We start from the raw sequence: 22,837 nt of genomic DNA, 5'->3' as shown, positions 1-22,837 counted from the left end.
ATAAGTAATTGTAGAACTTCATTAAAAGTAATTGCAGAACTTCAATTACAATTACAAGTAATTATAATTGGTAAATCTTCAATTACAATTACTTCAAATGAAAATGTAGTCATTACCCCCCATGCCTGATTATTATCATACATAATATATTAGATAATCAATGGATTTGGACCTAGAAAAAATGTTTAGTGGGGTATAAATCTATATATTATAACAAAATAATCTGGGTTTTTGGTCATTTTGTATTGATACACAAAAACTACATTACGGAAACCCCATCTATTTGGAGAGTACTGTGTGAATTTTATTTAGAATTGTAGAATATTGATTCTTATTCAATAACTCTAACACTAAGTACCATCCTAGCCACTAAGTAAAATCTTGATTTTCTACCTCATATTTAAAATGCTTTATTTTATGAATAAGATACAGTAGGCGTATTTGGTTATTCTTGATTTGGGTTCTAAATATATATAAGTGTATGTATTAGCTGATTGCTTTTGTTGACCTTAGGTGATGATAACCACCTCTATTTGAAAATATCTAAATTAGGTATTTTTCCTGTACCACACGACAGTTCACTTTACTTTGTTTCCAAGCAACCTAAGGTCTGTTTAGAGGTCTAAATTTAAACATAGTGTTCTTTTCAGTTCGTATATGGATTTTGGAGAAGATACATTAGAAGTTCAATGGTTTTCCTTGGATACATGTCACCCCCTTTGGCAGTTAAAGATTTTAAAATACCACTCAGTGCGATTTTTCAAATAACTTTTTGAGTCATTTCATCAGTATTTTCATTTTATATTTTTTAATAATATTGATTAAACAACTCATAGTTGAATTTCACAGATTTACACTTGTTCTAGAAATCAAAACTAATTTTTCATATCGAAATTGCCTCAATATTTTCCTTTAAACATTTTTAACGCAAATAACTTCACAGTTTTACACAATGAGGATATGATTTTTGCAAATTACAATTGCAAAATACTTAACACGTGTCCCTTTAACAATAAAACAATAAATTCCAAAAAATAATTTGAAAACCCCAACGAAATTAACTCGAATTCTAAAAGTGCAAAATACTTTATTGACCTGCAAATACTGATGAAAAATTATAAAATGCAACAACAAATGCACCAAAATTTTTATTTTCATATTTTTTCATGGTTTTCCCATTTTACACAATCTCTATTTTTAATTGGAAAACATAAATTTACTTTTTACCTGTTTTATTTATGAACAAAAAACAAAATTCTCTTAAAATTAGGTAGGCAAAAAACTTAGTTGATTCACTGTATTTATTTTTCTTAAAAGTTCTTTTTTATTGCCAAAAATCTTTTTTGGGAAACTTTTGATTTTGTGTGTGGAAGAAAGAGATGGTTGATATTCCCTGTGTGTACCGACAATTAATGTAGGTTCATTATTTGTTTATGAATATCATGATTTTATTAATGTAAAAAGTTGTGATTTTCAAAAAACTTACCGTTTGATTCACGCAATTTGATGTGTCGCCAAGGCGCTTTAAGGCTAAAGAGTACTTTAAATATTGTGTGCATTAAAACCAAAATAAGAATTTTTTATGAATACAAGCGTACGTGTTTGTTAAATAAAGAGCTGTTATCATAATTTAAACTAATTGGCGCTTTTATTAGCAATAAAATGAATCCGGTTCATTTCAAACGAAACTAAACCAACGTTTTAAAAGATAAAATGTACCCAGTAAAAACTTTCATTACTATGTAAGGGGTTAAAATGCTAAAATTTACTTACACAATAGCATTTTAAGTCATTATTTTAACACGGTGATGTCATTGGAGGCAAGTACTTACCACAAACGATTAGAAGTAATTAGAAAAAGTAGTCATTCTAAATCGCATGAAAAAACGTATACAGCTACTATATCTTCTTTGGCAAGATGACTAATGAATTAGAAAGTATTTATGTAACACATTATTAGTAAGACATTATTAAACTACTTCTATGTTATCCCGACGATATGTAGTAGTCATTGAAAAGTATGTTGTTAGGTAAGTAATTGCAATTGATAGCAATTACCCAGTTTTTGCCGGTTATGTTTCCACATCAAAAAAAATTAAGAAATTTTAAGTTTTTTTCAGTTTACTTTGAAATTTTGTATCTGGCAATTTGTTTTTGCTTCTCAAATTTACAGGCCAACACAGGGTGTTTACATTTTCAAAATTTGGCAACATTTCAAGCAAAAACTCAATAATGGGTTGTACTTCCATAACTACTTACTTTTCAATGACTACTACTTACCGTCTGCATTACTTTGAAGTACTCTTCTTATAATCTGATATAGAAGTACTTTATTTTCGGCTTCGTCATTTTGTTTGCACATTTTATTTAATTGCGTGTTAAGAATTGTGTTTTACAAAAAAGGAAACAAAATTAAATTGGTATATGAAAACCATTATTTGAGGCGCAATAAAATAGCTAAGTAGTGGTACAGTGAGTAGAACATTTGACCCAGAAACCGAAGTCCCTGGTTCGTATTCTAGCTGGCACTTTTTACTATTTAAAAATAAAACAACTTCTTTGTAAGAGAAATTGCAAGTGGAAGTATTTGCCTCCAATGACATCACCATGTTAAAATAATGACTTAAAATGCTAATGAAGAAGTAGTGAAAAGAGGTTTTATTAGTTTTTTAACTCATTACTTTTCAATGTAAGTTTGTTACTTAATTTTTAAGTAGGTATATCTATCGCTACTTATAAAATGTATACCTACTTAAATTTGTTCTGAAAATTTATATAAACTTCGAAAAAAACACAACTATTATTAAAGATATTTTCAGACTACAATATTGAGTATAAACACACTTCAAATTAAAAATATTATGAAAATAATTCGGATTTTAAAAAAATCAATCCCAAAAATACATTTTATGTTTGGACTTTAATGATGAAACAGAACACGACTGTAACTTCAAGCAAAAATGGTGCCAAAACGACATAAACCCACAATTAAAGCTTCGGCAGTAACTAAAAATTCTCTCATATTTCTATTTTTTATCTCCTGTTTTTATTTTTCGTTGCCTATTTACATGGTTTTGTTTATAAAATATATGAAAATATTTTGAAAGGAAGGTAACGCTGTTGAGAGAATGCATACCTAAAAACGCTCTCAAAATAAAATAAAATCTATTTTTACAAGCGCCTTCTCCGACTTCAAAAAATGGCAATTTGTATGCAAAAAAGCGCTATGCCAAATTTTTCAATTGTCTATGCACTTTTCGTTCTTATCTTTAATATTTGTTAGTTTTTTATTGTATTTATAAAATACATACCGAATACGATTGAAAATAAAAAGTTTTTGAGTTCTTTTAAAAAATTTATGAATACCAAAAAAATCAGTAATATTTTTTAAAATCAAACTACAAATTATGTTTAGACTAGAAAATTGTATTATGATACAAACAATTTTGCATATTTGCAAAAAATTTCAATAGTTATATATATTCCTAATGTAAATACATATGTATGTGCATATATACTGAAATAGTTCCACGACATTCAATTTAAAAATAATAAAAACAATTAATTTTTTGAGTAAAAATATATCCGATAACCGTTCAGCAATAAAAATGTATTGTTACCCCAAGTTATAGCAATAAAGCATATAGATAAGCGCTCAAAGCCCATAAATATAAAGGATATCTTAACAACAATGTAGAGTATATGTGATAACAATGGGTCTGAATGTGAGTATATAAGAAGTGCTGGGAATTCTAAGACAGTTAGTTTTTTTTTTAAAAAGAGAAAAAAGTGTGGAGAAATGAAAAAGTTAATAATATTGAGTTTGTTTATTTTGGAAATTACAGCCAATCCTACACCGAGGAGATTCGTATCTACAGTAGGTTTAATACAATTTTTTGTAAAACGAATAAAATTCTGAAAAAAGTCTTTAATTATATTACACTTCAGACCATTCGTTTTATAAAAACATCGTATAAAATGCATTTTTGTTAATTTATTCAGATGGTATATATATGTACATGCATATACATATATGAATATTTTTTAGGCTGAAAGAGTTACTGGCCATGGTTATCCTTTGGAAGAACATAAAGTTCAAACAAGTGACGGTTACGTATTAACTATGTTTAGAATTCCGTATTCTCCGACATTGAACAACAAATATGAGACTAATAAGAAAGTAGTATTTTTAATGCATGGGTTACTTAGTTCATCAGATTCTTGGGTTCTAAATGGACCTAATGATGCAATGGCGTTTATGATGGCAGATGCTGGATATGATGTGTGGATGGGAAATGCTCGTGGTAATGTATACTCTAAGAAACATGCCTCAATATCTCCTTTGCTACCTTCATTTTGGGACTTCGATTGGCATGAAATTGCATTATATGACTTGCCTGCAATGATCGATTATACACTTTATCAAACCGGGCAAGATGGAATTCACTACATTGGTCATTCCCAAGGCACCACCGTTTTCATGGTCTTGCTTTCAACTATTCCTAGATACAATGAAAAAATAAAAACATCTCACCTTCTGGCCCCTGTAGGGTTTATGAATAATATGCAGTCCCCACTTGCAAAAATTGCTGCCCCATTTTTAGGCCATCCCAGTTTGTTGGCTGAACTTATAGGGAGCTCCGAATTTATGCCTAGCAACAAGTTGATTACTATGTTAGGCCCAGAAATATGCCAGGAAAAATCTCCTTTCATTCCAATGTGTAGTAATATTTTATTTTTAATTGGTGGGTGGGACTCTTCCCATTTTAACTATGTAAGTATACATACATAGATCGTTATTTTATTTAAATAGGCTTTATTATTTTTATTTGGTTTTTAAATTGCATAAAAAAGACTTTAATGGAGGACACAATGGAAACACATCCCGCTGGTTCATCTACTGGTCAACTAATCCACTACCTACAGGAGTATGAGTCCGGCTTTTTTAGAAACTATGACCATGGAAGAATAAGAAACAAGAAAATATACGGCACCAAAGTAGCACCAGATTATTTCGTTCAAAACATTCACCCATCAACCCCAATAAATTTTTTCTATAGCGACAACGATTATTTTTCAGCCGTAGAAGATGTACATCGTATGGCTGATATCTTAGGAAAACATGTTAAGCTATTTCGCGTCAGTTATACTGATTATAATCATTTAGACTTTTTATGGGCCATCGATATTAAAGACGTTATTAATGCTTGTGTTGTAGATTTAGTTAATGAATATGAAAATAGACCATTTAAGGGTAACTTATGTAAATATTTCATATAGATAATGTAAACTTTAAAAATTTTAAATTAAAAAACACTAGTTTTTAGTCGACTTTATCGATTTCGACGTTTAGGTAGGTTAAAATTTGCATCCTTAATTAGGTATAAAAAGCTTTTTCTTAATGTTTGAGAAAACAATTATTTGAAGAGTTTAAAGTTGCTTGAATTTTTGTAATTTTTTTTATATTCACTTTTTGATGAATATTATGGGACATAGTTTTGTGGAGTACATACTATTTTTATACCAACCATCAGATTGATTTGGTCATTCCGTTTGAAACACTTCGAATATTTTAGATCCTTATTAAATTTTATTACGATCTAGCCATGTCCGTCCATCTGTCTATTATAGACAGACGGACGGACAAGTATAGCCAGGAAATTCAAAACAAACTAGATTTATAGGAACCAAAATCGCCTTCCCACAATTAGTTCATAATTGACCCTATAATCATTCAATAATGATAAAATTAGACAAAAATTACTTTTTGGAAGATATTGTTCACTGCATCAAACTCTGTAAAGCCCCCTCCATAATTTAATCAAGCACACATTAAACTCCTAAGACATTATTTTTTACTTTCCATATATAGGACCAACTTCCGAAATTTGGCTTAGCCGAATATAAAACACTCTTACTTGTTTTTACTAATTTTACTATTTCGTAAATTTTTTTAAGTTTTCAGTTTTTGCACACAAAACATTTTAAAAGAAGGTAAGCTTTTCAAATGAAATTATTCTTCTCTTTTCCTATTTTTGGCCTGAATATTTGTTTACTTTTGTAAATTTGTTCTATATTACATACCTGTGGGTGCGAATGCGTTTTCTGATTCCAAGAGAAAATGTAAATTAAATAGAATGCGGTAGGTAAACTGAATAACTATTCGTAAAATTTTTGGTTTGTAATAGAGAAAATTTATTATTATATAAAACTTGAATTTTGTATGAAAATCTTTTTCAGGAAAATTTTCCCATAAAAGTTAATTTTGAACATGACATGGTCAAGAGCTGCCGGACTTAGAGGGGGTCAAAGTTGGACATTTTGGTCATACAGGGTTTTATTGAAATGAGCGTAATTTTTCACCTATTGGCCCTAGCAAAAATTGTCCAAAGAAGTTCAGATAGCTTTTTCTTCCAAAAAAAATTTTGTAATTTTTAAAATTTTTTTTATTTTTTTTTTTAAATGGGCCCTTTTTATTTATTTTTTTTTTGTTTTTTGCTTAAAAGATTTACTTAAAGGGCTTTATAGTACCATAATGGGATGCGAGTGGGATATCTATCATATATGTATAATAATATATTTATCCAATTTTATTCATTTTAGAAATTAATCCCTATGTGTAGTAGTTTGACAATATTTTATTTAAAATATTATGGTTTCAAAATAAGGATAATTATAACAAAAAATGTCCTTGCATCAAGGTTATCTTAAAAACGGTATCTCCCATTTTCATTATTCCTTCACTGAAAATAGTTTATATTATCAACAACAACATATAAAAAAAATCCGAATTAGACCATGAACCAATAAACCAAACGATATTATAACAGAGGAACTCAATATTGTCATTTTATAGCACGCGTTATAGAGTAAGAAAATTCTGCTGACGCTAAATTGATACACATACAGTATAGATTTAATTCTTCTTCTTTTTATAATGAGCAATATCAGTTGGTTTTTAAAATACACACAGAAATACAACAACAAAATCTTGAGAAAGCCGAATTAATGTAGAACATGAGAGAACAGTTGATAGTTTTTTATATATAGACTTTGATATACGCTGGCTGTCAAAATCCATAATAAGTATTTGACAGTTAGCATATACTTCATAGTTTCTTCATTTTATTAGTATACTTTTATTTTGAATTGAATTCTGTTCTTTGCCCAGCAGTTCGGGCGGACAGTCCCGAACTCCCTATTTAGCCTACCACATAGGGTTACCCCTAGCCACCGACTGTCCAGGTGACTAGCTATTTTAACATGTGCTTGTCCTACGAGGAAGTCAATCGTCACCCCATAGGTTACAAAGAGACAGACAAGTGTTTTTTAAGTGTCCCCTCTCTCGCTTACAAAAGGGCACTAAAGTGACGATTACCTTCACCCTCGTTTACAAAGAGTACATCCGTGACGAAAGACGAATTAGAGCCCACCAGGTGGTTTAATATAAGTGGAAATCACTGTCTTTTTCCTATGCATTGACTCTTTGTCGAACTGCAGGGTGCTGCTTTACCAACACAAATAAAACAATGGTAGTAACAATGGTTATAAAAATATCGAAACGATATCACTTAGATTATAAAAAATAAGTGATAGTCGTTCTCGTATCTAGAACGATAGTATTTACGTACTTAATGGTACCTTTTCTTATGATATCGTTTTCCCCAGAAATTATGTATCCTTTTTGATATCATAACTTCTAAAATTAACGATAGTAAAATCGCCTTTCCTCAGCTTTTTTTCTGAATGCCATTTGGTACATAAAATTATATTATTTCTGTTTTTATTAAATATTCGCATTCATATTGTATTGCAAAAACGTATTTCATTGTATTTCAAACGTTTGTATTTTCTTTATTTTTTATTTTTTTGGTAACAAAATAATAAAAAATGATATTGTAACAATATCGTTTTCAGTAATAAAATATGATATCATAATCGCCCTTATAGGGCAATATCGTTTTCGCTATCATATCGTTTTTTGGTTTATTGGGAAGGGCTATCTAGAAATCTAATTTTAGTAAAATAATTCATTTTACTTCCGTACAAATTTTAAAATTTTTTATTTTCCTTTTTGATAAATCAAGAAAATTTTAAAATTTCTGGTAGAGTACTACTAACAACTATTAAAATTGAAAGTAAATTAAAATCCACAAAATATAAACATTAATAAATTTAAATATCTTAAACCTTAAGTGTAATTGACATAAATATTTCATTGGATTACATACATATAAAATATTTACGTGAACATTTTTTCTCTAAATTGCTAAACTTTAAATGCCTATAAATTAAAAACGCGAGCTAACTTTTTTAAACCCTTTACTTAATTGATTAAAACAAAAGTGTGATTTCAAAATTATGTGATTATTTATTATTTAAAAATTTCGATGTTAGCAATTCAAACGTCACTTAAATTCTAAATTCTTATTACAATATTTGGCTCTTTTATATGATTTAAAAATAACGGTAAGACTAGTTTAAAATAATGAAAAATAACGATGATATAATTTAAAAGAAAATATTTGATAATTTTGGATGATAGAAATATAAATTAAAATTAAAGCAAAATAAGAATTAAAGTAAGTAACAATGAATTAAGTAATGAGAAGAATTAAAGTTAAATTAAGGAATGTAAATATAAAGAGATAAAGAAAGTATTAGGGTAGCTCGTAAACATGTAACTCTTTGGGGATTTCAGTCTACTGATGGTCTACTTTAATTTCCCATTGGTCTCATTCGGGAAAGATTTTCTTGTTGCACAATGTAATTTAATTTAAACAAATTATAAGATTTATTTTACATTTAGTTTAGTGATCTGTCAAAATTTTGTGTAGAACTGAAGAGATGGAATCTACATGCAATAAATAAATTTATAACAAACAAAATCTGAAATTCCAATTTCTGATACAGTTATTTTGATGCGGTAGAGTTTTGCGATTCGATTTGTATGGTACCCGATTCCCCTGTTTTTTGATGAATTCTGCGGCTCGCCATTTCCGAACCATACAAACCATCTCTCGCACGCTAAACCCGATGACTACTACTTACCGTCTGCATTACTTTAAATACTGATTATTAATACACATACGTATGTGGGTAATTTATCACATCTGCTTTATTGTAACGAATAAATACTATATATAAACACCTGAAATGCAAAAGGACATAACAACCAAAAAATTTTAAATTTACGATTTGCTTAAAAGTTATGAAATGTGTTACCTGTAAAATTTTGAAGTGTTGTTACGCCCTTTTGCATTTTAGGTGATGATTATAACAAAATAATATTGTAAGTTAGTAAATAATAAATAAAATAAATTATATAAAATAAATTATTTGCTGTAAGAATGTATGTATGTATGTAGGTAGGTATATATGTATGTATGTATATATGTATTTATGTACATATGTATGTTTGTATCTATGTTTGAAAATGGACGATTTCACACTTGCTTGCCGGCTATGCGGAATCTTACATATTCATCGCCAACGCATTTCCTGTGCATTTAAAATTATTAAATTATTAAAATTAATTTAAAACAAGTAAGAAATTATAGTCGGGCGAGGCCGACCATATAATACCCTACACCTGTTACAAAAATGAAATGTGATTTTGTTTTCATAATAAAGCACTTAAGTTGAATTGCACCTTGCCTTGAATTATACTTAAGCCATTTATTGTTGAATAAAATTGTGGACATTTAAGTCAAATTTTGAAGGGGGATTTGTATAGGGGCTATGGTCAAATGAGACCCTATGATTATAAAATTCATGAGAGTCATCAAGGCTAGTACAGAACTTGGTTTTGCAGCTTTTTGTCGAGATGCGAGTATATTAAACATAATTATAAATTTAAAATCCCTATTTGCCGGGTTCAGTTGTATCGGGTCTAGATGAAATAATGGACCGATGTTAACCATTTTCAGTAGGCTTTGTCTCCGGTACCATAGAAGATCATCTAGTTTGATTAAAATGTTTACAAGCCCTATTCGGGGGTTCAGTTGTATGGGGGCTAGATGAGAAAATGGACCGATATTAACCATTTTCAGTAGGCTTCGTCTCCGGTACCATAGAAGATCATCTGCCAAATTTCATTGAATTATCTTCAAAATTGCGACCTGTAGTTTGATTACAAGGTTTACAAGCCCTATTCGGGGGTTCAGTTGTATGGGGCCTAGGTGAAATAATGGACCGATATTAACCATTTTCAATAGGCTTCGTCCCTGGAACAATAGAAGATCATGTGCCAAATTTCATTGGATTATCATCAAAATTGCGACCTATAGTTTGATTACAAGGTTTACATGGACGGACAAACGGACGGACAGACGGACGGACATAGCTAAATCGACTCAGAAATTGATTCTAAGCCGATTGGTATACTTTAAGGTGGGTATAGGACCAATATTATTGTGCGTTACAAACATCAGCACAAATCCAATATACCCTCCCCACTAAAGTGGTGTAGGGTATAATCAATATGAGTATTGGAATAATACCTTCATTGGGGGCTTGTATGAATTTTTCACCAAGAACTTCCGAATTTTAAAGAGTAATGCAGTTATTAAAACAAATCATAAAATTAGGTAGGTGGTTTTTGGTTCCTATAAAACAAGTTTTTTTGTTGATTCGACTGAAAGAAAAATTGTGTGCACTGAAAGAAACTAAAGTAAAATGTACTGTCGAATTTTCTTAAAGATGAAATTTATAATATTTTGAAAAATTTTTAGATAATGAATTAAACATTTGGATGGATATTCTATATACTATAAAATGTAAATGTAAAAAATATTTTTTGTGTGCATAAATTCTTTTGAAAATTACAATAAAAGAAGAAAAAATTTTAAAAAAGATACATATCGTCACCTGAAATGCAAAAAGGCGTAACACCCAAAAATTTTAAAATCGTCTTTTTGATTGATAATCGAAATACATGTTGTTGCAAATTTTTAGAACCCAATTGTCAAAGAGTTTATTTAAAATTAAGAATAAATTTTAATGGAGAAAGTGAAGTGAAAACCGGAATTCCACATTTGTAATAACGTGTGAATTTTGATTTCTTTTGAATTTAAAATGTCGTGAAACTTAGAATACAAACAAATAAATCTGTCTACATGAAAATATTCAGATTTTGTGAAAACCATACATACAATCAAATATTTACATAAACAAAATTAAGAAATTAGAAAATTTAATATAGTTCATATAAACTTAAATTATTTACTATTTTATCAAAAATAAATGCTCTTACGCCTAATCCACATATAAAATCAAAATGATTCCATCTTTTTGGTGGTAACTTGTATATCGAACTGATATTTTTTAATCGTGTAATTAATTTCCAAATATCTTCAACCGACACAATATAATCATTTTCTGCATAGAATATGCTAATTGGCACCATGACATTTTCCAAAGTATATTCTGGTGGTACTAGCTGACGGTAGTTTAAATAATTTTGTTCTGGTCCATAATCATATTGACGGAATTTTTTTGACATATAGCCTTGAAAATAGTGCATAATTTGTTTAAATGATCCTCCAACCGGAAAGTTTGCCATAATATCAGGAATAAGAGTCTGTGACAGAAAAAACAACAAAAAAAAATGATTAATATTATATCCATACATAAATAATTGTACTAATTAATAATGTACCAATAGAGTTTGTATCAAGCTACAGGGTATTAGGTATTTTGGATAAATTTAAATTCGATATACTATGTATATTAGAGTGACCGCAAAAAGTAGATGTTGGAATCATCTTCGTCTTAACCCCACAAAATGATTCCCCTTTCCAGATATTGAGATAGCCGAAATCCAAATTTTTGGCCAAAAAGCTAACATATGACGCTATAACTCCAGAACGGTAAATAATAGAAACACACTTAGTACCTCAAAACAAAGCTAATATTGTACTTCAAAATTTATATCATTTACATAATTCTTGTTACTTTAAGTCAAACAGAGTTACAACAGATTTTGTATGCGGTAGGAGCATACTTCGTATATTTTGATATTATGTGATAAATGTTGCTATTTAACATTAACAATAATATTTTACATATTATTGTTAATGAATCGGAATGTACATAGTATTTCAAAAAGATATAAAACACAAAACTTCGTTCAAAAATGTAAAAGTTATTAAAAATTCCCCATTATAAGCCATTAACATGTCTCAGAGCACTTGATTAGGAAAATTTAACTTTGGAAAATATTCTAATAGAACTATTTCATTACATAAATGACCTGTTCTCAGCTATGATCAAAAAAAATATTTTTTTACACGGCAGTTTCAAAACTCCATTTTCAGTTTTTTTAAATGTTTGTTAAACAAATTTTTTTGGAAATATCACCGAGGGATTTATGGCCAATAGATTTGAGAATAAAACAGTGAAAAAATTAGGTCAATACCTCTTATAGTTAAGCTGTACCTGCGATTTGAACTCTGCGAATTTCGCGAAAAACTTATTTTTTGAAATATTTTACAAAATATGTCCTAATTCTTTACTGTTATACATTTTAAACAAAATGTTTACAGAATATTATTTCTTAGATAATATAAAATATGTCGCTGGAGTTATATATTAATCGAGAAATCCTAAGGCGTAATTTTTGGAGGTCAAAGGTCAAATTTTGCAATATTTGGAAATTCTCATTGAAACATATCGAAATATTATTTATTTGTTGGCCATATTTACTAAAATTACAAGAATTTATAGCATATGGTCTGATATTTAAAATAAGAACAAAAAAATTAAAATTAACCCTTTAAAACACTTGGTTCCAATATATTCCCAAAGTTCAATAATGCTCTATATAATTTTAAAAAATAAAGAGTTCATTTTATTTATTTTTTTTTGTAGTTATTTTAAATATCGGACCATATATTAAAATTCCTGTAATTTTAGAAAATATAGCTAACAAATAAATAATATTTCGACATGTTTTAATGAGAATTTCTAAATACTGCTAAATTTAACCTTTGACCTCCAAAGTTTACGCCTTAGGATTTTTCGATTTTTATTAAATATTCAGGGACATATTTTATATTATCTGAGAAATAATATTCTGTAAATATTTTGTTTAAAATGTATAACAGTAAGGAATTAGGGCATATTTTGTAAAATATTACAAACAAATAAGTTTTTCGCGAAATTCGCAGAGTACAAATTGCAAGTATAGCTTTTATTCCCTAATCTATTGACCATAAATCCCCCAGTGATATTTCAAAAATTTTAAAATTTGTTTAAAAAAGATTTAAGAAAACTAAAAATGGAGTTTTAAAACTGTAAAAAATGATTACTATATTTTATGTAAAAAAATAATTTTATTAGAATATTTTCGAAAATAAGTTAAATTTTTTCCGCATTTCCTAATCAAGTGCTCTGAGACACGTTAATGGCCTGGGGAATTTTTAATAACTTTTACATTTTTGAACCAAGTCTTGTGTTTTACATCCTTTTGAAATACTAAATCCATGTACATTATGATTCTTTAACAATAATATGTAAAATATTTACCTAATAGCAACATTTATCACATAATATCAAAATATACGAAGTATGCTCCTACCGCGACCAGGTCTCGTTTTTGGAGACAAAATCTATTGTAACTCTGTTTGACTTTAAGTAACAAGAATTATGTATATAACATAAATTATGAATTACAATATTAGCTCTGTTAGCTTTTTGACCAAAAATTTGGATTTTTTCAAACTTTAATCGAGCTAAAATGTCGGCTATCTCAATATCTGGAAAGGGAACCATTTTGTGGGGTTAAGACAAACAAGATTTCGAGTTGTCGATTAACCCCCTCATTTTATAAAACGAAACTTTTGTTGAAGTATAAAATTTTTGTGAAGAATTATAAAACGAGACCCTAATTATTCAGTTTTTATTTATGAAGGTGACCATATAGGGGGGTAAGGTCAAAAACTTCCACCGATATTATTGATTTTCAATACCAAACAAATTGCAGCAATAAAGAATATTTTTGTTCCCTAACTCATTCCGTTCGGACTCTATCGTGTTTTCAACAGACGGACGGACAAGACTAGATCGTCTTATAATTTAATAAGGACCCAGAATATTTTACTTTTACTTTTGTGGGTCTGTAACCAAAAATTCGATGTGTTATAAACGGAATGACAAAATCAATATACCCCCATCTTTAATGATGGTGGGTATAAAAACTAACAAATATGTTTAAACCAATAAATTAAAATTTCGAAATATTTTCGTAAAGGGATCAAAATTCGAAAACAAGCTCTTGCAACAGGTTTAACAAAAATTTTTTAATTAAAATCAATCAACAATTAAATACATTTCTTTGCGGGAAACTGTAATATGGATAAAAATATTAAACTATTTATGAATGTACCGGGAACAGTGATATGAAAATATGGTGTTTAGATTATTTTATGTTTACCTTTTAACTGTATCAAGAATAACGATATTTTTAATAAGTTTTCTAATAATAATTACTTTGTCCAAGAACTCTTTTAAAGAGTTCTGAGTGTAATATTAAAAAAATTACGATTTTTAAAATATTTCATAGCTTCCTAGAAAAAATAATAAAAGTTACTGTTTAGATGTTAAATTTAGTGCCACCAAAGTTCTTGAAAAAGCACTAAAAAAGCTCTAGGCACTAACACGAAATGTCTTCGCGTCGAAAATTTTTAAAAGCACTAAAAAAAGTGCTAAAAGCACTAAGCTGACAACGCTTTTTATAATACACAGAAATTAGAAAGAAAGTACATAATTTATTATTCATAGTTTAATTTTTTAATAATATTATTAATTAAATAATATTATTATTAATAATTTGTAATAATATTATATATTTTAGTAATAATATTATGGTTTAATTTTATTAATTTTAAAAATAATCTTAAGATTCTATCATTTATTTATGTATACAACCTTAAGAAGTCACAAATAAACACATAAATAATAGAATTATTAAAACCATAATAAATTATATATATCAAAATAGTTTTCATCAGACTATGATCGGAATAGTCAGGTCAATTTCTTATACTCTTTCAGACTTTTTTTCTCGAAAATTCCTTCAGAAATTCACATCAGATTTCGTATCGTATTCTGACCGACAACTCTGCACATTTTTCTGAATTTCCTAAGACAAAGAGTTCCGAATTCTGAGCAACCTTCCATACGATTTTCGTACCGATTTCGGACGGAATTCGGATACGAAATCGGCAACTTGTGCAGACTGTCGGTACGAATTCGGCAAAAATTGTTTAGTGGGTACATACATTTGGAGTTGTAGTTATTAAAAAAAAAAAAACACTAAAAATTAAATTGAAAATTACGTTGAAATAATCTTAAATCTTGGTGAATAGTTATCAAAAAAATGACTAAAAATCGGGCAAAAAGAAGAAAAAATCATTTAAAAAGTGGGTTAAGGAAGTCCTAAATTTTATATTATTGAATTATTTTTCTGAGTTGATTGTTAGGTTCTCAAAACATGTGCAAGCACCCAAAAAACAATACTCACTTTCAACTATTTTCCAGCACTACTGAAAGAAGATGCTAAATGAAAACCACTTTATCTCAAAATTTCGACGTATGAGTAAAAATATAAAAAATGTTAAATAACCACATAAAAAACATATGTTTCATTACATGAGCAAACAAAAAGTATTAATTTGTAAACTTGTCAGAATTATCAAGTATTTTTTCATTAAAAATTATATAAATAATTATTCTAATTGCTTCAAATTTACAGAATAGGAAAAATATGTACATACATTTCAATTCTATGAACTCCTATTAGATTGCAACAAAAAATATGTTAACATTAATTTTAACATGGACAACAAAAGGGGTGTATATCAATAATTATAGTAATATAATAACAAGGCAATTTGTAATACTAATAACTATAGTTAACATTGTCTAGCCCTATAACTCAAAAATATGGGAAATTTTATGTATAAAAATTGCATAAAGGTGATTTAAAAGGACGTCCTTAGAACATTGGCAAATTATACTCTGGTCTCTTATGTTGATCCTGTCCAAGATTTATCCAATTTAGTTAATAACACATGTTTACAACGATTTTGCTCATTATATAAAACCTATATGGATTTCTTAAGTTTGGCCGTCTAAGTCCAGAAAAAATATTTTAAAAAATCTAGGAACGAAAATTTTTGAATTATTCATAAAGAACGAAAATGCTAAAAAGGGTTAAATTAGGAGAAACAAATTTAATATTTAGAGTTGTTGTTATTTTTTATATTAAAAAATTTTACTGGTCTTCCTCACAACTCTCTAACAATGGATTTCTATAACAAAAATATTAAAAATTACGTTGCAATAATCTTAAAACTTGGTGAATAGATGCCATTTTTGTCAATCACACTTCCAAGAGTTTTTCGGAAAAAGTATAAATGGGAATGTAAGAAATGAACTATGAGAGATAAATTCATTTCCGTAAATGTGTAATTGACGAATAAAATGTCAATAATATTATTGATTTTTTAATTTAATAAAAAAATATATAAAAAAACTGACTAAAAATTGAGTCAAAAATTAAGAATTCTGGGTTAAAGAAGACCTGAATTTTATATTATTAACTTTATTTTCTGAGTTGATTGTTAGGGTCTCAAAACAAAACCCAAAAATAAATTCTTATTTTCGAATATTTTTTTATCACTATTCAAGAAGGATGTTTAAGAACAATCTCTTTATCTCAAAAATTTGACGTATAGGAAAAAAATAAAAATTGGCTATTAAAAATTGGCCCTAGAAGCACTTTGTGTTTTCATCGTCCACGCCCCCAGAAAATTTATTAAAATACGAAAGCATTGACAAAAAATATCAGAAAAAGGAATTAACAAAGTTATAAATCAACTGTAGTATCATAGTCCTAAACATTACACCGAATTTCTTGATAAAGATCCTGCAACATCAACTACCAGTAGGGGTAAAGGATGGTAAACAACTTGAAAGTTGTGAACGACATGGCAGAGCGAGGAGTCAAGCTAGCTCATAAGAGATTACAGCCAATTACTTACATAGGACGAAGAGCAAAAACCACATTATGTCAGTCACTTGAAGAAATATAAATAAGAATAAAATGAAAAAGACATTTATTATACTTGATTTTTTAAATACATAATTGTTTTCATTCCAAAAATTTATAATATAGAAAGGAAAATGCTTTTTTTCACAATAGGTTCCATCTTCGCTCTAAGGGGTATATATATACTTTTTATTGTATATTAAATATTATAAATATTATCGGCATCAATTTGATGTATTACACGGGCAAATATGAATGTCAAACCGTTCCAGAGATATGGGTAGGCAAAGTCGCCAAACTGCCAAAAAATTTAGATTTTCAAAACTTTGAGGCCCCAGTGGCACTTGTTAATATCTTTTAATCGTGCTCAAACTTTGGCAATCTTAAAATCTACCAAAATGAAATATTTTAGGGAGGTGCCCCCTAAAGAAATCCGACATCGATTTTTTAAAACCACCCTAATGTAAATAATGTAATGTACATAATTAAAATTAGATTTTATCATAGATGATTTGGTCGCATTTCTTTTAAAATCTAAAGATGAAAGATCGTTATATATTTCGTATACGCTAATAGTGAAGACCGATGACATAGCTGCCTACACACTATAAGTCATTCGATTTTTGTTTTCTACTTCCAAAGTAAAATTAAAATTTGTTTGATTACACTAATTTATCACTTATACTTGCAAGAGAGAATATAACAAATGAATTCAAATCGAGTCGAATTCACACGGCACTCGTAGATGTGAGAGATTAATTTCCTAAATGTGAGAGTCGGACTACTTGTTATACTTTGTTCAAATCCATACAAGGGATTTATTCAATCCATTTTTTTATACCCTCCATCAAAAAAGATGGGGGGTTTATTGATTTTCTTATTCCGTGTGTAACACATCGAAATAATGTTCATATACCCCATAAAGTATATATATTCTGGGTAATCGTAAGATTCTAAGACGATCTATAGAGCCCGACCGAACTCAAAATTTCGTTCGGTACCGAACACGAACTACGGTAAATTTGAAAGTTCGGCCGAACCCGAACTTTGTTCGGTTTTCAAAGTTCGGTGAACACGAACTTTTTTCCTAAATGAAAAACGCATTTATGATTAAAAAGTAATAAATTTATAACATTTAAAACCAAAATATGAACATCCGGAAGATTTTTGAAGAGGGTCTTTAATTGGCAATTGGGTCAATTATCAACTAATTCCGAATTCCAGAGAGTGATAAATTTCCAATAACAAACCATTTTTGTGAAATACATATATCTTAGCACTGTTATTTTTGGGTTTTAAACGATTTATTGACAATGATATAATTCTCTGTAAGAGCACGCAGAGAAAAAACATTAATATCCATACATGGTAGTACAATTCACCATATATCGAATAAATAAGTAAATTCTGGTACTATTGATTCATTAAGAGTCTATATACAGGTCCGCCTTCCGAAATCCATAAATTTACAACCAAGATTTGGTTAAATAGTAGTAATATAAATGCAATGTAATTAGTAATTAGAATGAACTAAATTCATTAAAAGGGCTCGATATTATGATTAAATACCGTCAAAATATTTCATCATGATATTTATGTATTTATCATAATATTATTATACATGATCATATTATGATCCAATTTGATCAAAATTTCATTTTAAATGTGTATCGAAATCAAAATGAATTACAGTTTCTAAATTACAGTTTCTAAAAAAATAAAAAATATTTATAATATAAAGATAATATACTTGCAATACTTAACGCAATTCGCAAATTTCAATTTGCCGATTTATATGAAATTTTAATGAAACAGACAGACTTGTCTAGATCGTTTGAGAATAAGGACCTAGAAAATTTCGATGTTACAAATGAGATCAAAGATTTATAATCGAAACTAGATAATTCAAATTAAATGTTTCACTTTTCTTAGCTTTTTTATCAGTTTCTGGTTAACAGTTTTTCAAATCAGCCGAAAAAACGAACAGTTAAAAAGGCGTTTTGTACCTATGTATGTATATCGGAAATTTATTGTACAGCCAGGATGTATGATAACTTCTGTAAACAAATTTTCAGCATTTTTAAAATTTTTTCATGATGTAAAAAAATGATAAATAAATATTTTATAAAAAGTTCAACGTTCGGCGTTCGGTCAAAATTTCGCCGAACACCGAACATTGGCCGAACCCCACTTTTTACCGAACTCCAAACCCGTACCCGAACGTTCTGTCGGACACTAACGATCTAGCTATGTACGTCCGTTTATCTGTTGTTGGCACGATAGCGTCCACAAAAAAGAGATAAGGAGATGAAATTTTCCCAAAATATTCTTTATTGATCAGAAATGTTTGGCATTAAAAATGGGCATCGATTTCACATAGCCCCTATACAAATGTACCCCCCGGAATATTGTGTAAAAAGCTTCAAACATTCACAAATTCGTTGATTATGAAGCAAAAGCCACAAAATTTTGCATAAGTCAGTTTTTTGTCTCCTAAAATTAAATCCTCCCTTCAAAAAAAATTATTATAATGATCATTTTTAGCTAAAAAATAGCTCTACAGAAATATAATTCTACATAAACAGTTTTAATAAGTACCAAATTTCTTTGTACCGAATTTTAAGAGTGATTCATGATTGAAAATGATCCTACCCCATGTAAGGTTCCCTTTAATGCTCATTACTGTCTTAACAAGTAAGAGTGCTATATTCGGCTGTGCCGAATCTTATATACCCTTCACCATAGTGTATTTAAAAATTCATTTTCCCGACTATATCATTATTATAGCAATAGCAAAACATAATAAACAACAACAACGCCAAACGAAATAAACACACAAAAAACAAAATACACAAGGCAGTAAAACCAACAGCATACAAACATACGAAACGAAATACACAATATACACAAGGCAATGAAAATGAAACACACAGCCATCCAAACATACGAAACGAAATACTCGAAAAAAAAAAAACAAAATACACAAGGCAATCAAACCAACAGACATCCAAACATACGAAACTGAATACACCAAGAAACAAAAACAATATACACATGCCAATGAAACACACAGCCATCCAAACATGTGAAACGAAATACTCAATGAATAAGCAGTGTTGTTGTTGTTGCTTATTAATCAAAGCATGAAAAAATTGTCTTTTTTAATGAAATTTTCAGAGGTTGTCTCGGATTTTTGCTTATATCTCCGTCATTTATGGACCGATTTTGCTGAGTTTAAATAGCGATCTTCTCGAAAGCATGTCTAACAGAATTATTGAAGATTCGGATCTCGGCGATATCTGGGGTCCTCTAAAAACTGATTTCAACAGACAGACAGACAGACGGACATGGCTTAATCGACTCCGCTATCTATAAGGATCCAGAATATATATACTTTATAGGGTCGGAAAATTATATTATAGAAATTACAAACGGAATGACAAACTTATATATACCCTTCTCACGAAGGTGAAGGGTATAAAAATTAAGGTTTAAGGGTTAATTTTATTTATTTATTTTTTTTTGGTGTCAACATAAATACGGGTCTTTATCATTTAATTTATTTAATTTAAATCGGTTGAAAACAAAATAATATTTCACTATGGTTTCAAGAGGATTTCCCAATATTGCACAGCTTGAATTTGACCTTCACAGTTTATGGGTTAACATTATTCTATATATATAATTTAGGTATAATTTGGTAGTTTAAATCGATTTTTGGTAGGTTTGTCAAAACACATACTTTTAAAGAGTATTAACAATTAAATTATACATTTGTTTACTGAATTAAAATATTAAAATCTTATTACATTTTTGAATCATTAAATGGAGTTCGGAATAACGCCTTATTGTTATAAGACATTATAGGACTTGAGGATTGAAAACAACAGATTTTTCTAGAGCCATTAATTTCTTAAAACAATTTATGTTAATTTTATCACAAATTTCATGGTAATTTTTTGAGAACGACCTAATGTGGGAGCTAGGTCAAAATTTTGTCTGAAATTCTGAAACAAAGAAATATGTAGTTTATGACTAATTGTATCTAAGTAGTCACCTGAAATGCAAAACGCACAATAACAATAACTGAATCAAAAGGTATATTGTCGCAGTTAGGGAACCGATATTATGATTTTTAGGTACTTCAAACTGAGTGGGGGTTAATTTGTTTACAATTGATACATAACCAACATATTTTTGAACATTAAAATGATTTTCCAGATATTTTCCGATTTGTATTGGGTCTGGATGCAATTATATGTAGCAAATTTAGTCGAAACATTTTAATCTTTGTAATTAGATACAAAATATAAAAATTTCCTGTTGCTAAGTTTTACAAAATTCATATCTTCCAGGACGTTTTCCTACATAAATTAAAAAAGAATCTCAAGAAATTTATGTATCATAAAAGCTGTGATACATGGTTTATAGATCTTACAAAGATGCCTAAAAAATGTTCAGAAAATGTCTAAAAATTGTAAGTTGACACGAACGATAGACACTTTCTGAAATTTTTTCTGCCAATATTGTTAGATCTAATAACTGTTTATAGATAGTTTAACACCCTTTTGCATTTTAGGCGACGAAATACCTTAAAAATATGTCACCCTTTTCTCAACAAATAATTTTATATGATTTTCAAAATTTCGTAGGTTTTAAACGATTTTGGTAGTTTTTTTTTGACAAAAATTTGGGAGGTTTAAAATTTGGTCAGTGACAACGCTGATAGTAGCAAATGTATATCGAGGGACTATATTCAATAGTCTCTATCTAAAATAACACAAGTTTTCAGGAGAGCAAAAAAACTGTTTATTTCGCTAGTTCGTGAAGACTTTTAAATTTTTTCTTCTACAATATATTTTTACGACCATGGTCTACATCGTTATATAAAAAGAATTTAAAATTTTGCATTATTTGCAAAATTATTCACAAAATTTTTATCAAATAGGGCTTTTTTCTATGAAAATTTTTTTACAACCTTCAGATAGAGAGTTTTTCATAGAAATATTTTTTATTTGATTTAATATCAATAAATATTATTTCTTAAGCAATTTAATGAAGTAAAATAACATGAATTCCAGGAAAGAACATAGAAAAACTGACAATTTTTGACCTCATGTCTTTCAATTTCCTTCATATTATAATGCAGTCAAACTCGCTTATAACGAACTCGGTTTTAACGAATTCTCGCTTATTACGAACAAGTTTTCAAGTCCCGCTATTTTGGTAACTATTTTCATACAAAAAACATCTCTTATAACGAACTCGGTTATTACGAATCCTCGTATAAAACGCACTACTTTTTCAGTCCCTCAAGTACAATTTCTTACAATTTTCCTTTTTTATAAAGAACTTCAAAATTATGTGTTGAAATCATAAGAATATATCTTGCTGTGTTGAAAAAAAAACTTAAATTTGTTAAGAAAAATATGAACAAATAAAATCAATGGTGTTTTTTTGTAAAGAATATTAAATAAATTTATAAATCATATTCTCAAAATTTTGTAAAATGCCACTTTATTTTTAGAACTACAAAAACTTCACCTATGTTATTACGAACTTCGCTTATAACGAACAAATTTGACTGGTCCCGCAGAGTTCGTTATAAACGAGTTTGACTGTATATGTTCTTTATGTAGAAAATAAAACAACTCAGTTTTTTATTTTGAAAAATTTTAAGAAACGCGATTTTTGCGGCGGTTTTAATTTGTTCGAAAACTACAAAAAAATAAAAAGGTATAAAACTTTGAATGTTCATATCTTTGAGAGGTTATGTCGGATTTT

General features: G+C 28.6%; 2 protein-coding genes across 2 annotated transcripts in view; one reads left to right on the top strand and one right to left on the bottom strand.

Annotated features, from left to right (window-relative positions):
- Window positions 1-3,768: 3,768 nt before the first annotated feature.
- LOC119607301 (lipase 3-like) lies at window positions 3,769-5,314 on the top strand. The gene is made up of 3 exons (XM_037961174.1): window positions 3,769-3,877; window positions 4,049-4,774; window positions 4,855-5,314. The coding sequence occupies exons 1-3, from the start codon at window positions 3,800-3,802 to the stop codon at window positions 5,278-5,280; spliced, it is 1,230 nt and encodes a 409-aa protein (XP_037817102.1). The 5' UTR covers window positions 3,769-3,799; the 3' UTR covers window positions 5,281-5,314.
- Window positions 5,315-9,228: 3,914 nt separating this feature from the next.
- The window catches only part of LOC119607298 (lipase 3), a 30,191-nt gene continuing 16,582 nt past the window's right edge, over window positions 9,229-22,837 (bottom strand). The window contains exon 3 of the mRNA XM_037961171.1: window positions 9,229-11,581. Within this exon, the coding sequence (XP_037817099.1) occupies window positions 11,195-11,581 (387 nt within the window). The 3' untranslated portion in view covers window positions 9,229-11,194. The remainder of the gene's footprint in view (window positions 11,582-22,837) is intronic.

The sequence above is a fragment of the Lucilia sericata genome, unplaced genomic scaffold (assembly GCF_015586225.1).
Source record: "Lucilia sericata isolate MDLA Ls3-8-SP2 unplaced genomic scaffold, ASM1558622v1 Contig000685F_arrow, whole genome shotgun sequence".
NCBI classification, from domain to species: Eukaryota; Metazoa; Arthropoda; class Insecta; order Diptera; family Calliphoridae; genus Lucilia; species Lucilia sericata.
This window is presented reverse-complemented; position numbering and strand designations above follow the sequence as displayed.

What these genes read in the sequence shown, in the direction of transcription:
- LOC119607301 (XM_037961174.1), top strand. Translation starts at nt 3,800, where the DNA reads ATGAAAAAGTTAATAATATTGAGTTTGTTTATTTTGGAAATTACAGCC. An exon ending in CGAGGAGATTCGTATCTACA is followed by an intron (nt 3,878 to 4,048) that starts GTAGGTTTAATA and finishes AATATTTTTTAG; the next exon opens with GCTGAAAGAGTTACTGGCCA. An exon ending in ACTCTTCCCATTTTAACTAT is followed by an intron (nt 4,775 to 4,854) that starts GTAAGTATACAT and finishes TGCATAAAAAAG; the next exon opens with ACTTTAATGGAGGACACAAT.